Raw genomic sequence first — 15519 nt, forward strand, 5'->3', positions numbered from 1 at the left:
AGGACATCCCGTTGCATCTGCTGCACTGACGGAGGAGACAGGTAAGCAGGGAGAGGGCTAAAGCAACACTCAGCATTTTGCTGGAAAAACCCAGCCGTGGAGCTGGGGCACCAGGACTTGCTCCTCAGGAGAAGCGAGAAACCCCAGTGAGTTCTGGCAGGGGGAGAGCAGACCCTAGTGCATGATTCCTGACTCATCCAAGTGTTCTTCAATGAGTACAAACGTTACACACCAAGCCATCAGCTGACACAAGGAGCCAGGCTGTCCCTGCAGGTCGCTCCACAGACATCAGAAAAAGGAGAAAAATAACAGCTCCCCCTACTCCCACCGCCATGAGTTTTTGCTCTAATTGTCAAGCAAACAATCATGGATCAACTCTGCCCATCCCTCCTTCCAGAGCCTATACCCTAAAACGACAGCCCATCACCGTAAGACTGGCCAGTGAAGATCCAGTCCATCCCCATCACACACTGAGTGCCCTAACCCCTGCACTCCGAGTCCTGAGAAGGGGGCCACCACCACACAGAGTTCTATAGGGGCAGCACAGGCTGGCGGCAGACTTCACACAGGCGCAGTGCGCACTGGTTTGAGGGGCGGTTACATTCAGCAGGCCTAAGCGAGGAGCCGCACAGTGGGGAGGCTGATTCTACAAGCCAGGGGCAGCGCTGGCCACAGCCCAGGGCTTCTCAGGACAGGACGTACGATTGGCTGTACCTTATTGAGCTCCCTCAGTTTGCTCTTGGCGACAGCCGCGTCTTCCTGCTCTGTAGCCAGCAGCTTTTCTTTATCTTCCAGCTGGCGCTTCAGAATCACCACAGGGTCACCCTTCTGAGTGGCCTAAAAATGCCCACAGAGCCACATTAATAGGACAGAGACAGACACTGGGTTCGTAGCCCCCATCCAGCAATCAGACCCTGACCCGTGACAAGCCTGATGAAGTGGAAGCAAGTGCTTTAAGATGAGCGAGTTCCATCCTGACTCCAGATACTTCTGGGGAGAAAGTACTCCTGCCTCAGCCGCCTAGTCTGTAGGACAGCCAGGCCCTGTGTGCCTAGGAGCTGTCTACAAAAGTGCTGGATCTCTGGGGTAGTTATTAGGAGCACGGGGTTTCCCACTAGCTCGCATCAATGGTGGCTAGGGCCTCTTCCTGCCCCACTAAGGGGCAGTTGACCATTGTTTCTGGCTCGGTGCCCACCCTTTAGACACAGTGTGCAGCCCATAGCCTACTAGCTGAAGCATGGAGGCTGTGGGGAGGGGAGAAGTACGTTGGGGACAGCAGCCTGATCTGAGTCTGGGCCTCTCTCCTTGAAGGAGGAGTGGTCATCTTGACCTCCTCCAGCCACTCACACCCAGGAGACCTGCCTCCACTCCCCATGCTCACAGAGCGAGAAGTTCCCTGTGACTGACTGACATGTCACAGCTCAGCAAGAGCCAGGGGCGGAGTGACCCCGACTGGCCTCAGGGCATGGGCCACTGCCTGACTCTCAGGACACCCCCAACATCTCTAACCACTAAGTTGCCACAAAATTCTGCAGCCAAATTACCTGGAATTCCAACTCTGATTAAGGAACAAACATATGTCATGCAGCACTTCCTGGGGCAGCTCATTTGTCAAAGTACCAGAGGGTGGTGCCAGCCCCTGAACTGGCCCCCCAACAGGAGGGAAACCAGAGAATGGTGTCTCTGGGCCCATCCCAGGGCTGCCTCACTCACAGAATGTACCTACACACCTTCCTTCCTGCACCCAGAGCCCTGGCCACAAACCAGTTGGGCCCCATCTCCTGTGTTCCACTCCCAGGCCCGCTGCAACTCAGAGTTCTGCCCTGGTTCTCAACATCCATCATGATTCAGTGGCCCAGCAATGGCTGGGCTGTGGCAGAAGACAAAGCATTTGCAGGGTGATTTATGTAGCCTCTGCTTGGGAAAGGATGGTAGGGTTCTGCTGAGAAAGGTAAGCAGAGGCTATTTCACGAACACTGTACAGCTTGGCAAGCTGGGTGTAGCCAACATGACCAGCATCCCCTAGCGGAGGCTGGGACCCCACCAGGTAACCACTGCAACTCACCAGCCTGAGAGGGAAGGGGGAAGGGCAAAGCCACCCGGGCAAGATGCAGCAACCAATGAACGTGGCCTGGGAAGGGTGGGCCTACCTTATGCCAGGTGTCCTGAAAGACACCAGCTTTCTCAGATAGGATCTCAATGAGCCGCTGGGCCTCGCCCTCATTGAACACCATGCTTCCGACTGTGGAGACCAGCGTCTTGTAAGGGAGGTAGAGAGGGCTGTCTGAGTCCGGGGGCCCTGTACACAGAAAAAAGGAAAGAGGATGGACTTACACTCAGATACCAGTGACCAAGCCCATCACACCCCAAAGCAGCAGGGGCCAGTCAGAGGCAAGGAATCTGTCCCGCTGCCTGAGGTATGCTCCTTGACAACAAACTCACTGTAAGTTGAAAAGTTCGTAAGTTGAAAACGCATTTAATACACCTAACCTACCAAACATTATAGCCTACCTTAAACATGCTCTGAACCCTTACATTAGCCTATACGTAGTTGGGCAGTCACCAAACACAAAGCCTATTTTATAAAAAGTGTTGAGTATCTCATGCAATTTACGTGTATCGCTTTCACCTGATGGTTGGAACCATCATTAGTCGAGGACCACCTATACTGGGAAATGGACTAAACTGTCGGGCGCTGCCCGACACTCCTAACTGCCCAAAGGCAGCTGAGGGGCAAGGTCCCCAAGTAAAGAAAGGCAGAGTTTTTCTAAGTTGGGGGAGATGTCCGCCCCCCTCCGCACCCCCTCCCCGCTTTTATCTTCTAAATAAGCAGAATTAAGCAAGGCATATCTTTCCCAAAAGTGTTTTTTTCCCTCTTCCTTTTTCCAGCAAACAGCCCAGCAAAGTTCACCCCGCTCGCATGATCAAGCCCCATGGTCCTACAGGTCCTGACTGACCAGCAAGCCTGCCATTCCCCACAAACACAGATGCCGACAGCCGCGCTCCCACGGTCATGGGAGAAGCATGGAAAGCAAAAGGCCCACGTCTCCAGGGCTGCTTCTCTGTAGCTCCAGGAAAAAGGAGGCTGCTTCCCACACACCCAGGTTCAAACACTATTTCCAGCTCTCCCTGGAAGAAGCTTAAGTAGGTGTTAGGAGAGGGACGGCTAGGCTGGGTTCTTTCAGAATAGGCCTGCCCACTCAGTCCATTACTGACTTCTGGAGGACATAGAGCCATTTGCCAACAACTGTCACTTCTGAAACACTCCTGATACCACACCCCCAACCCCTCAAAGCTTTTGCTCTCTTCACAGCTCTCAAGGCAAGAAAGGGTGAACTGAGGGGGCAGCCAGTTAGCTCAGTTGGTTAGAGCAAGGTGTTCTTAACAAGGTTGCCAGTTAGATCCCCACATGGGCCACTGTGAGCTGTGCCCTCCGCAACTAGACTGAAACAACTACTTGGCTTGGAGCTGATGGGTCCTGGAAAAACACATTTGGAATAAATTTTTCAGAAAGTTAAAAAAAAAAAAAGAAAGAAAGAAAGGGTGAACTACAATGCTGCAACTGGTAGGAGCCCTGCCAGAAATGCCTGGGCACCTGCTTAGGTTAAGGCCCAAATCTGTTCCAAAGGTGAATGACAGGGCCAAAAATGAGATGAATCCAAGAAAACAGGCCCACTGGCCTGCAGCGGCCCCTTCAGCTAAGCCCACCTCACTGAGGACCATGAATAGGGAAGGTTTCCATAGCAACTCTAAATTCCCTGGCCTGTCAAAATATTCTCACATACTAGTCACAGTATTTTCATCACAAGTCAAAGCATTTAGCATGACACCTTAATAAGGGGAAATGTGGGACTTGGGCGAGCTGGTTGCTGTGAGCACCTTCATTTTAGAACTTCTTACCTCAGTGAAGCTCGAAATTAAAAATAACCATGTTGACACTAAAGGGCTAAGAGCTCAAGGATGCCACGAAAAGGGACATAAAGGGAGGGGAGAACATGTCCCCTTTAGCCTTCCGTCTTTTCATTGAAATATATATATATATATATATATATATATATATATATATATATATATATATAAAATATAATTTTAATGGTAAACTTATGCACACTGGAAAAAAGTCTGAGTACAGCTAAGCCAAAAAACAAAAACCACTTTCTAGTTCACTGTGAGGAGAAAATCCCACTGTTAGCATTTTGGTTTATGGGCTTCCTGCTTTCCTCCCTCAGCCTGTAGTCAGATGTTTATGCCAGTGTTTTCCAGAAAAAGGAGGACCATTTGTTTCAAAGACACCACTGGGCTTAGATTGGACAGGACACCCTCTCTGAAGCTGATCACTGCACAGACAACTTTCTGACCTCCCTCTGAAAGGTCTATTGTTGCACAGTCCAGTATGCTGGACACCAGCCATGTGGGGCTACTGGGCACCTAAAATGTGGCTAGTGTGAATGGAAGTGTGCTACTGGTGGGAGTATACCCTGGATTTCAAAGACCTTGTATGAAAAAAAAAGTAAACTAGCTATAATAGTTTTTCTAATAGACTGTATTTTAAAATAATATTTTTGGTAAATTGAGTCAAAATATATCATTAAAATGAATTCCATTTGTTTCCTGTTTGCCTTTTTAAATGTGGCTACTAGGAAGGTTTAAATTCCATACATGGGGATCACATTGTTTCTACAGGACAGGCTAGTCTGCTCCTTTCCAGCCCTGGGGACCCCCACAGCACTCCCTCCTGAAGCCCTGGCAGCTCCCATCCCTGCAGAAGCCTCGGAGTGACGAGGAGTTCAGGCCTCTCTTGAAGATCATCCTTCTAGGCCCCCAAGGTCGCTACTGCACTGCCAAAGTGGGTGGGGGAGGGGGAGATATCTGGATAATGCAATTACACTTTGCTATGAAATGTCATTTCTTTCACAGGTGCCATACCAGTGGTCTCAACAAATGCGCGTTCCCTCCTGGGAAATGGAGAAATGGAGCGTCAAGACGCCCTGTCTACAAAATGTTTCTGAAAGTATTCGGTGAGAGTGTCATTCTAAATACATCTTTAATGAAACTTTATAATTATATTAAATTTTATTAGGAATATTAATGAACAAAGTAATAATAACTTGTAACAAATGGAAAAATCCAAAGCTATGCACAACAAAATTTAATTCTCCCTTGCCCACTCCCCCTTCACAGAAACTTCCACAACCTTCTCCATCCTCATACAAATACTATCTTTTACATTATTTTTAGAAAACCATAAATTTACATTTTTTCATTAAGCTTTTTAGGTAAGAATGGTGCCGTCTCTATCCTCCCCAAACCAGGGAAGAAAAACTGAAATAAAAAAGAAAAGGCCTTCAAGTAGGAACCAGGACTTCTGGACTTCTGCAGGGGTCACGTTTACTTCCAGGTTTCAAGATCTCCTCGCCACAGCAGCAGCACTAAGCACACCTTGATGAGGCCCCAGTTACTGGGAGACAGGCACACTGACTCATCAACAAACAGCATACGAACAGAGCTAATACGTGCCAGCACTCCACACATCTCCAACAAATACTTGGAAGACTAGAAATAATCCTTGATATTGTGAAATCTTAAGGCATTAAAATAAATTTGTCAAAGATTCAACATCTAATCTATTAAACCAGAGACTTCATAAAAACCATGAGGCAGTGAAATCTAGTGAGATCAGCTCACTGAGGGCCTGTTCCTGCAGCCAATGTTTTGCCCACCTTGAGTCTGAAATACCAGGAACAAGCAGGGAGGCCTGAGGTATGAATGAGGCAAAAGGAGAGTGAAGACTAGAGAGGCAGGGCAAGCATCCCACTGCCCTGGAGTAATCCAGTCCCCTATCCAGCAGGAGTACTGCAAACACCCCCAGGCCAGGCCTGGGCTCAGGGTAAACCTCTTATGAACGGGTTGGCCTTGGGCATGCTCCTTCACCTGCAGGTGACAGCCTCCACGGAGTCTGGGCCAGAAGCCTCAGAGCTGCAGAGTTGCTGAGGAGAGCCGGACATGAGATTTTTATGTGTCATCTCCTGACGGGTAAAGCTGACAGCTAACTCAAGGAAAAACAGATAAATAAAACCATTGTGGCGCTGAACAAATACATTCATGGGCTAGAACCAGCCTGCAGGTCACCCCTGCCCTTGGCCAATGGGGCACCATGGTCAGAACAGAGCCCATGGTAGCGTAGGCTCAAATTCTAGCTTAGCTCCTTCCCACTTGCTTGTCCTTAGGCAAGTGGCTTCATCTCCCTTTGCCTGTTTCCTCACATATGAAATAGGGGTAATAATTGTTCCTCCCTCACAGCCTCACTGCAACGTGCTTGAACAATGCCTGGCACAGGGTAAAGCACTGCAGAATCCATCCACAGGGCCACCTTGAAGATCCAGTCACTGGAGGATTGCAGAGCCTGAGCGCCTCCCTAGGAAGCAGCGCATCGGGGGATGCACTGGGCTCCACAGTCCAGCACTGCTCCAGACAGCACACATAGGAAGGCGCTCGCAGGAGCTGAAGCAACTCTGTCCTTTCTCCTACCCCCACCAACAGAATGGACATAGCACCACAGCCCGTGGACCCTCTGGCTCCTACCTCACACCGCTGTCCTCACTCAGGAGGTTAAAGGAGTAACACGTGCAGGAAGTAGGGAGCCCTCTGCGTCTCTGGGCTCTCAGCCAAGAAGCACACAGCTCTGATAATGCGTATTACACCTCAAATTCCAAAACTACACTCCCTTTTGCAATCATGCTGGGAGGCTTAATCACCTTAAACTTATATTCCCAAAAAAAGGCACTCTGGAGCCTCTCTCACTGTCAACTGCAGTCCTTTGGAGAGAATTTTCTTTTCATTTGCATAATTACCAATATCCCCAAGGCCAGGTCCCAGCCAAAGGGGGCCTCATCGGGGGCTCCACAACCCAGCAGTTTCCGCTTCAGCCCCTCCAGTGGCCGGTTGCAGAACATGCCTGCCCTGCTCATGCTGGCTTACTCAACCAACAGGGGGGACGTGGGCACCACTAAGGGAACTGCCTCCGGAGCTCCAGGCAGCTGGTGATCAGTGGGAAGGGTCATCACCGCAGCCCTGCGATGGGCTGTCAAAAGGCTCCAGCTCTCATTGCAGATGCCAAGCAGCCCTGCCCAGGGTGGGGAGGTCCAGCTAGTCTCGAGACACAAAGCGTGGACCTACTGTGCACCTGAAAGTCTGCAAAAGGCTGGGCTTGGAAAGGTAAGTTAGAGGTAGAAGTGCCTGCTAAGACAGGCAGAGGACACAGGAACACAGGACACGTGGCAATCACACAGCAGAGCCACACAAAGGGAACCTGGGGACTGTGTGCTTCACCATGGAAGCAACTATGGCAGGAACACCAGGAAGGCTCTGAAACGGGATGCTTGAACCAAACACTACTATAATGAGGAAGGAGGAGAAGGCGAAGGCTGCGGCCTCAGGAAGGGGGGCAGCACACGACAGGTGCTGGAGGCCTGCAAGGCGCCTCACTGGTCAGAGGGAGTGAAGTGAGGTCAGAGCAGCTCCAAGTCTTCACAGGCCCCAGGAATCTAGATTTTACTCCACAGACAAGGAGCAAGGCCTAGAAAGGAACAAGGTTTGTGTTCGGGAACAATTATTTCAGGACACCCAGGGGGACAAGGCTGGAGGCAGGCAGATCAGGGAAGAGCCCCAGGTGACAAGCCAAGAATGATGAAAAGGAACCTGCCCCAAGGGTGTGGTCCTGGGGGGTGGGGAAGAACACCCATGGCAAAGACACTCTTTCTCAGGGAACGTCTGGACCAGTGTGAAGGCCACAGACACACACTTGCAGGCTCAATGGTGCTGCCTCTAGACACTGCACAGGGGCCATCTCGGTACTGTAGGTCAGGGGACCCTGCACGGCTTCCCCCAACAAGACCCCAACTTCAGAGTGCCTTCCAGGCTCTGACATCACCAGTCACCTGAACCAAACTCTAGTCACCCAGGACCCCAGAAAGGGCTCTCCTGCATCACCCTGAAGTCCAGTACTTCACAAGCAATCATCGCGTTTAGAGACAGAAGACAAGCTCCTGACCCCAAGTCTAGAGGGTGTCCCCCCGAATCAGAGAGCCGGCAGGTACACCCATCTCTAGAAACAAGGAACTCAGGCCAGCATCACTGCTGGGCTCCCCACTTAGTGGCATGTTTGTGGGCAGCGGCCGGGAAGGGTCCTCCTGGGCAAGGACCCTCATGAGGCCCTTGATGAAAGATCCACCAAATTCACCAATGGCGGCAGCTGCAGGCCCTGCCATCCTCATCACCCTGGGCAGCACACACACAGCAGACTCTATGCCCAGCACTGCCCAAGGGCTGGTCTGCCCTCCTGACCAGATACAGGCCCAGGAGGAGCAATTTCACTTGACCCGACTGCCAGACACTAACAATTGGCAGTTTAAGTGCACTGGAGTGAAGTACAAAATAATGTCAACAGCAACCCTATTTGGGGTCTTTGAATCAGGCCTTTTCCTTTGGTTGGAGAAAAATGTAATCTGGTAACCAACTGGAAGATTGTACTCTTATTAATGATGTCTAATGGAATTTTTTTTTAAATCCTATAGATTGCATGGCTTTACTCTCATTATACTTCTGTTTTTCCCCAAAATTTCTAAAAAAATTAATTTTATATCTGAAAACAAAAAACACATCACAGTGTTTTTAAAATAAAGGCAACTCCCAGAGGACCTCTGGGCAAGATCCTTCCTTGGGCTTCCTCAGGCACGCAGGCTGGTCCAAGGAGAGCAGGCCTGAAATGCCTATCAAGATTTTACTTAACATCTGTACGAATGACAAAGGATGTACAATCAAAGCTTCCTGATCACGGCCGCTGGGGACAGCAACTGGAGTCCCAGCGCTGCCATGTTTTAAGGTGACTGGAGAGTTCTGGAAGAACATCACCCGCAGGTTCTCTAAGACGTGGCAGTGCCATGCTGATACTTGGCTTACTTCCCTAGGGGATGTTTTTGTTCTTTTAGAAAAGAAGAAAAGAAAACGTTGGGTTTGAAGAACTTTACACAGAAAGGGAGTAAAGTCTCAAACGTCCCGCAGAGATTCTTCCTTCAGAGCTTCAGACCCTGAGAAACGGAGTTAAGTTCAAAAGAAAGAACATCAAACTTACTCTCAATACAACCTGTCTGTGCCTCAACACTATAAGAGGGGGCTGCAGATAAAAGACCCAGGCTCAGGCTACAGTCCCTGCCCTGCCATTTGCTGGCCTTGTGATTTCTGGGAAGTCTCAAAACAGAGCTCAGCTTTGGTTTCTGCTTTTGTAAAATAGGTAAAAGCACAAATGCACCTTACAGAATGTTTAGGGAATAAATGCGTGAAGAGCTTCACGAAGCATGCACCTAACCAAGTATCTGCTTCAGGACAGCAGTGGTGTCACATTCACGGTGGTGATCCAGCCCTGGCCTCAGACACAGGAAGCCCACAGCACAAAGGACAGCGACAGCATGGGGGGAGGGAGGGATGGAGTAGGAGGGAGGAAGGGGCAGTGTTATTATCAAGTCATACAGTTGAACATGAGGCCCCTGCTAAGCTACAGACACCTTGAATAAAGCTTTCCTGGTAGGTCTAAAAAATTTTCCCCATCTTCCCTGACCTCTGGTGACCCTACCCCATCCATTAGGTTATGCAACGTGATCTTATATGCATTTCCACCTGCTCTGGCAGAGGTAGAAGTGGCCTGGCAGGGCCTCTCACAACATGGAGCTGCCAGGCCCCCCAGGACACTGCCAGGTTCGCAGATACAGCACCCACCATAACCTTTCCATTTTAGCTCAGTCTGTTACCATTTACTCAGTGCCCAGGGCTGGGACAGGCCTGAGAAGAACTGGCCGTTTTCTTTCCTCAACCTGGCCCTTCCAAAGGAGCAAGGACTTCTTTCTGCTGCTCAGAGGATGCTCAGCGGACCTCTGGTCAGGGCAGGACCACCTCACAGCACTTGAAAGGGTAGAAGTTCCACGTGGTACAATGAGGGCCTATTTATTTGACTCAGACAAATAATGGAGTTTTTGTTTCTTTTCAATTAAAAAAATACATGTTACCAAAAGGATGAAAAGAAAATATTAAGATTTACCCACAGTCCTGTCCCCCAAAGATGGCCTCTTTCTCCCACATTGGTGGTGTGTTTACCTGACAACACAGTCATCATGGGGTTGTAAACACCTGTGTGCCCTAGAGGGTATCTAGGCTCTCCTGGGCCTGTCCTGATGGCCTTCTGGGCCCAGAGTAAATGGCCCCCACCTACAGATGCGGGGAGGGAGTCGGGAATAAAGCCAGCCTACTATCCAAGAGAGGAGGGCCATGCCCAGGGTGCCCACCTGGTTTCAGCCTTGCTCAGCTGCTATACCACACAAACCAAGCTCCAGCAGAAACCCAGCGTTCTAGATCTCATCTGAATGTGGCATTTCCAAAATATGCATCCTGTACTTCCTGATTCTAAGTCTTTGGTTTATCTGGGGCCCAAGCCCACGTTGTGCTAATCTGGGCTCACTTCCAGGTCACACCCATCAGCACACGCTAGGCACAGGGGAGGCAGGCCAGCATAATTACGCAGGCAAAAACTAAGTCTGAAGACAAAAACATATTTTTAAAAAACCACCACCACCACATATACGCGTACACACACTTCCTGTGAAAGAAACGTGGCTTTTCTAATAAGCTCTGTGCACAAGGCTGAGGTAACTATCAGAGAACGATCCAGCAGAGGCCTACACAGCTCTGCAAACACTCGGAAGATTTAATTCTGAAAATTTCCACTTTTCTATGGTTCCATGAGTTCCCTCTTCTGCAAACATTGAGACAAGAATCCGTGCTTTTTATTTTGACTCGAACAAAATGGCAGAGTGAGGTGAGCCTCTGTACAGCTCCCCTGGAATTTACAACAAATTGAACAACAAAAACTCCACAAAGGACTCCCTGCACAGCAGACAGGCAAGACGAAGAGGCCCACTACCGACTGAAATCACCTACAGGTGGGAGATTCGCGCGAGTGGAGGGAGGAGGAAAGGGAGAAATGCGCAGAGACGGAGCCACGCGGGCGCAGGACGCAGACCCAGCTCAGTGCTCCGAGCTCGCTGCTTCCCAGAACTACCGCAGCTGCGGGACAGGGAAGAACTCGGACTGCTAGGGCTCCGCTTGTGGCCCACAGGGCTGAGGGGACAGCATATAACACGGCTGAACCCAACGCTCGCGGCAGAGACCTCGGAGAAAAGACTCAGGGAAGAAGGCTGAAAATGGTGGTTTAAGCCCTCACTGCCGAGCAGAGAACGGAGCCTTAGGCACTGAGACTAGGCGCCCCCTCCCGACCCTCCCAGAATTCGCCCCACCCCCACCTGCCCGGTGCTAGAAGCAGAACAGTAGCAGTGTCAGATCAAAAGAACAGAATATTTGCTGTTCTGATAACTGTGGACCACAGACACAAATTCACAGCCCAATTAGATCCGGCAAAGGGGAGGGAGCTGTGGAAGCAGGACCGGCTGTGATGGTGGTCGCTGCCATTGCTCTGGGCCACCTATTACAACTCACCCCGCCACTGACCCCACCTATCTGGGTGGATCCCTGCAGGAGTAAACAGAACTGCTGAAACATACGGGCTCTGAATCTGGAGCTGAAAGAGCTTTGGAACATCAAAAGCTCTCTGCATACCCACACAGACACTACACCCTGTGACCCAAGTGAACTGTTAACAGAGGAGAAGCCCGTCTTCCAGGGAATCCCCCCATTGTGTGAGAAGCTGGAATACTGCAGAGAAAACATTGCACTACCATGTGAGAGAGAAAAAAAAGGCTGCAGTCAGAGAGAAAATAAAACATTCTACCAACAAGTACTGGAAAACAAAAGAAAGATCTCTTCCTATCAACCTGTTGCAGAAGTCACTCCTGTAGATGTCTAGGAAGAGAAACAATAAATCAGTAATTGCCATGTATTACCAAGGCAACAAGACAGCTCAGAAAGAAAGTGAAAAGTCTCCAGAAAAGGAACTTAAAGATATGGAAATATGTGAAAATGACAGAGAATTCAAGATTGCAGTTCTGAAAAAACTCAACGAGATGCAAGAAAACACAGAAAGGCAGTTTAATGAACTCAGAAATACAATCAAAGAACAACATGAAAATTTTACGAAAGAGATTGAAATTTTGAAAAAGAACCAAATAGAATTTCTGGAGATTAAGAACTCAGTAGAAAAAATTAAGAATGAAATAATCAACTTAGTTAGGTAGTAGAGTTGACCAGATGAAGGAAAGAATCAGTGACATTGAAGACAGAAACCTGGAAATGACACAGATGGAAGACGAAAGAGACTTGAGACTTAAAAGAAATGAAAGAACTCTACAAGAGCTTTCTGACTCCATCAGAAAGAGCAATATAAGAATAATGGGCATATCAGACCGAGAAGAAAGAGAGAAGTGAACAGAGACTATATTCAAACAAATTCTTGATGAGAACTTCCCAAACTTGTGGACAGAACTGGATCCTTGAATCCAAGAAGCAAATAGAACACCTAATTACCTCAATCCCAACAGGCCTTCTCCAAGGCACATTGTATTGAAGCTGTCTAAAATGAACGACAAAGAAAGAATCCTCAAGGCAGCCAGGGAAAAGAAGACAGTAACCTACAAAGGAAAGTCCATTAGATTATCATCAGATTTTCCAGCAGAAACTCTACAAGCCAGGAGGGAGTGGAACCAAATATTCAAACTATTGAAAGAGAGAAATTATGAGACAAGAATAATATACCCACCAAAGATATCCTTTAGATATGAAGGAGGAATAAAGACCTTTCCAGACATACAGAAGCTGAGGGAATTTTCTAATACACGACCTGCACTACAAGAAATACTAAAGGAGGCTATTCAACCACCATCAACAGGGACAATTTGTGGCAACCAAAACATAAAAAGGGGGAGAGTAAAGGCCTGAACCGGAATATGGGAATGACAAAGTCAGCGTGCTGAAGAAAATGGAATACTCTAAATATGAAACTTTCTTTTACATAAACTTAAGGGTAACCACTCAAAAGAAATCCAGAACTGAAATATATACTGTAACACAAAAAGAAACAGAGGGAAACATCATAGAATACCACCACACAGAAATAATAGACAACAACAAAAAGGCAAAGAAACAATGGAGACACAGCCTTACCAGAAAACTAAAGATAGAATGACAGGAAATCCTCACATATCAATAATCACCCTAAATGTAAATGGACTGAACTCACCAATAAAAAGACATGGAGTAGCAGATTGGATCAAAAAACTAAACCCAACCATATGCTGTCTCCAAGACACACATCTCAGCTACAAGGACAAGCATAGACTCAAAGTGAAAGGGTGGAAATTGACACGCCAAGCAAATGGTACCCAGAGAAAAGTAGGTGTAGCCATAATGATATCAGATGAAACAGACTTCAGGGTAAAAAAGGTAACAAGAGACAAAGATGGACATTTCATAATGGTAAAGGGGACTATACAACAAGAAGACATAACAGTCATCATTATTTATGCCCGCAATCAGGGAACACCGAAATATACCAAGCAACTACTAACAGAAATAAAGGGAGAAATTGACCAACACACAATTACACTAGGGGACTTAAATACATCATTGACAGTTATGGATAGATCATCCAAACAGAAAATAAATAACGAAACAGCAGTCCTAAATGACACATTAGATGAAATGGACATAATTGAAATATATAGAGCACTTCATCCTAAAACATCAGACTATACATTCTTTTCTAGTGCACATGGAACATTCTCAAGGATAGACCATATATTTGGACATAAAATCAGCCTCAGCAAATTTAAGAAGATTGAAATCATACCAAGCATATTCTCTGATCACAAGGCTTTAAAAATTGGATATCAATTGCAAACAGAAAGGAGGAAAAAACACAAATACATGGAGATTAAACAACATACTTTTAAAGAACGACTGGGTCAAAGAAGAAATTAGAGGAGAGATCAAAAGATACATACAAACAAATGACAATGAAAATGCATCCTACCAAAATTTAACAAAATCAGAAATGAAAACGGGGAAGTTATCACGGACACCACAGAAATACAAAGGATCATCCAAGAATATTATGAAGGACTATATGCCACCAAATTCAATAACCTAGAAGAAATGGGCAAATTCTTAAAAACATATAGCCTTCCTAGGCTGAACCATGAAGAACTGGAAAATCTAAACAGACCGATCACCAGTAACAAAATTGAATCAGTCATCCAAAACCTTCCCAAAAGAAACAGTCCAGGACCAGATGGCTTCACTAGTGAATTCTACCAAACCTTCAAAGAGGATCTAATACCAATCCTGCTCAAACTCTTCCAAAAAATTGAAGAAGAGACAGTACTCCCTAACTCATTTTATAAGGCCAACATTACCCTGATACCAAAACCTGGTGAGGACAACACAAAAAGAGAAAACTACAGACCAATATCTCTGGTGAATACAGATGCAAAAATCCTAAACAAAATTCTAGCAAATCAAACACAACAATGCATTAAAAAGATTATACATCACAACCAAGTGCGGTTCATCCCCGGGGCACAAGGATGGTTCAACATCCGCAAATCCATCAATGTGATACATCACATAAACAAAATAAAGGACAAAAATCACATCATTATATTAATTGATGCAAAAAAAGCATTTGACAAGATACAACATCCATTTATAATTAAAACATTTAATAAAATAGGTATAGAAGGAAAATACCTTAACATGATAAAGGCCATATATGACAAGCCCTCAGCTAATCTCATAATGGTGAAAAACTGAAGCCCTTTGCTCTACGTTCAGGAACCCGACAAGGCTGTCCCCTATCACCTCTGCGTTTCAACATAGTGTTGGAAGTCCTTGCCAGAGCAATCAGGCAAGAGAAAGAAATAAAAGGCATCCAAATTGGGAATGAAGAAGTTAAATTATCACTCTTTGCAGATGACATGATGCTATATATAGAAAACCCTAAAGATTCCACCAAAAAGCTATTAGAAACAATCAACAAATACAGTAAAGTTACTGGCTACAAAATCAACGTACAAAAGTCCATTGCATTCCTGTATACTAACAATGAAATCTCAGAAAAAGAAATACAAAAAACAATTCCTTTTGCAATTGCAGCAAAAAGAATAAAATACCTAGGAATAAACTTAACCAAGGATGTGAAGGACCTATACGCTGAAAACTATAAGACATTTTTGAAAGAAATTGAAGAAGACACAAAGAAATGGAAAGACATTCCGTGCTCATGGATTGGAAGAATCAGCATAGTTAAAATGGCCATATTACCCAAAGCAATATACAGATTTAATGCAATAACCATCAAAATCCCAATGGCATTTTTTAAAATAGAACAAAACATCATCAGATTTGTTTGGAACCACAGAAGACCCCGAATAGCCAAAGCAATCTGAAGAAAAAAGAACGATACTGGAGGTATCACACTCCCTGACTTTAGCTTGTACTACAGGGCTACAATAATCAAAACAG

General features: G+C 46.7%; 1 protein-coding gene across 6 annotated transcripts in view; it reads right to left on the reverse strand.

The window, feature by feature from the left end:
- The window catches only part of RRBP1 (ribosome binding protein 1), a 74129-nt gene that overhangs the window by 26495 nt on the left and 32115 nt on the right, over positions 1-15519 (reverse strand). For all 6 annotated transcript variants that reach the window (XM_074317745.2, XM_074317742.2, XM_074317741.2 and 3 more), the window contains 2 exons: positions 2151-2299; positions 715-837 (listed from right to left, as the gene is read on the reverse strand). In XM_074317745.2, the coding sequence (XP_074173846.1) occupies positions 715-837; positions 2151-2299 (272 nt within the window). The remainder of the gene's footprint in view (positions 1-714; positions 838-2150; positions 2300-15519) is intronic.

Source organism: Rhinolophus sinicus, chromosome 13, assembly GCF_057876585.1.
Source record: "Rhinolophus sinicus isolate RSI-liver-muscle chromosome 13, RSI-T2T, whole genome shotgun sequence".
NCBI lineage: Eukaryota > Metazoa > Chordata > Mammalia > Chiroptera > Rhinolophidae > Rhinolophus > Rhinolophus sinicus.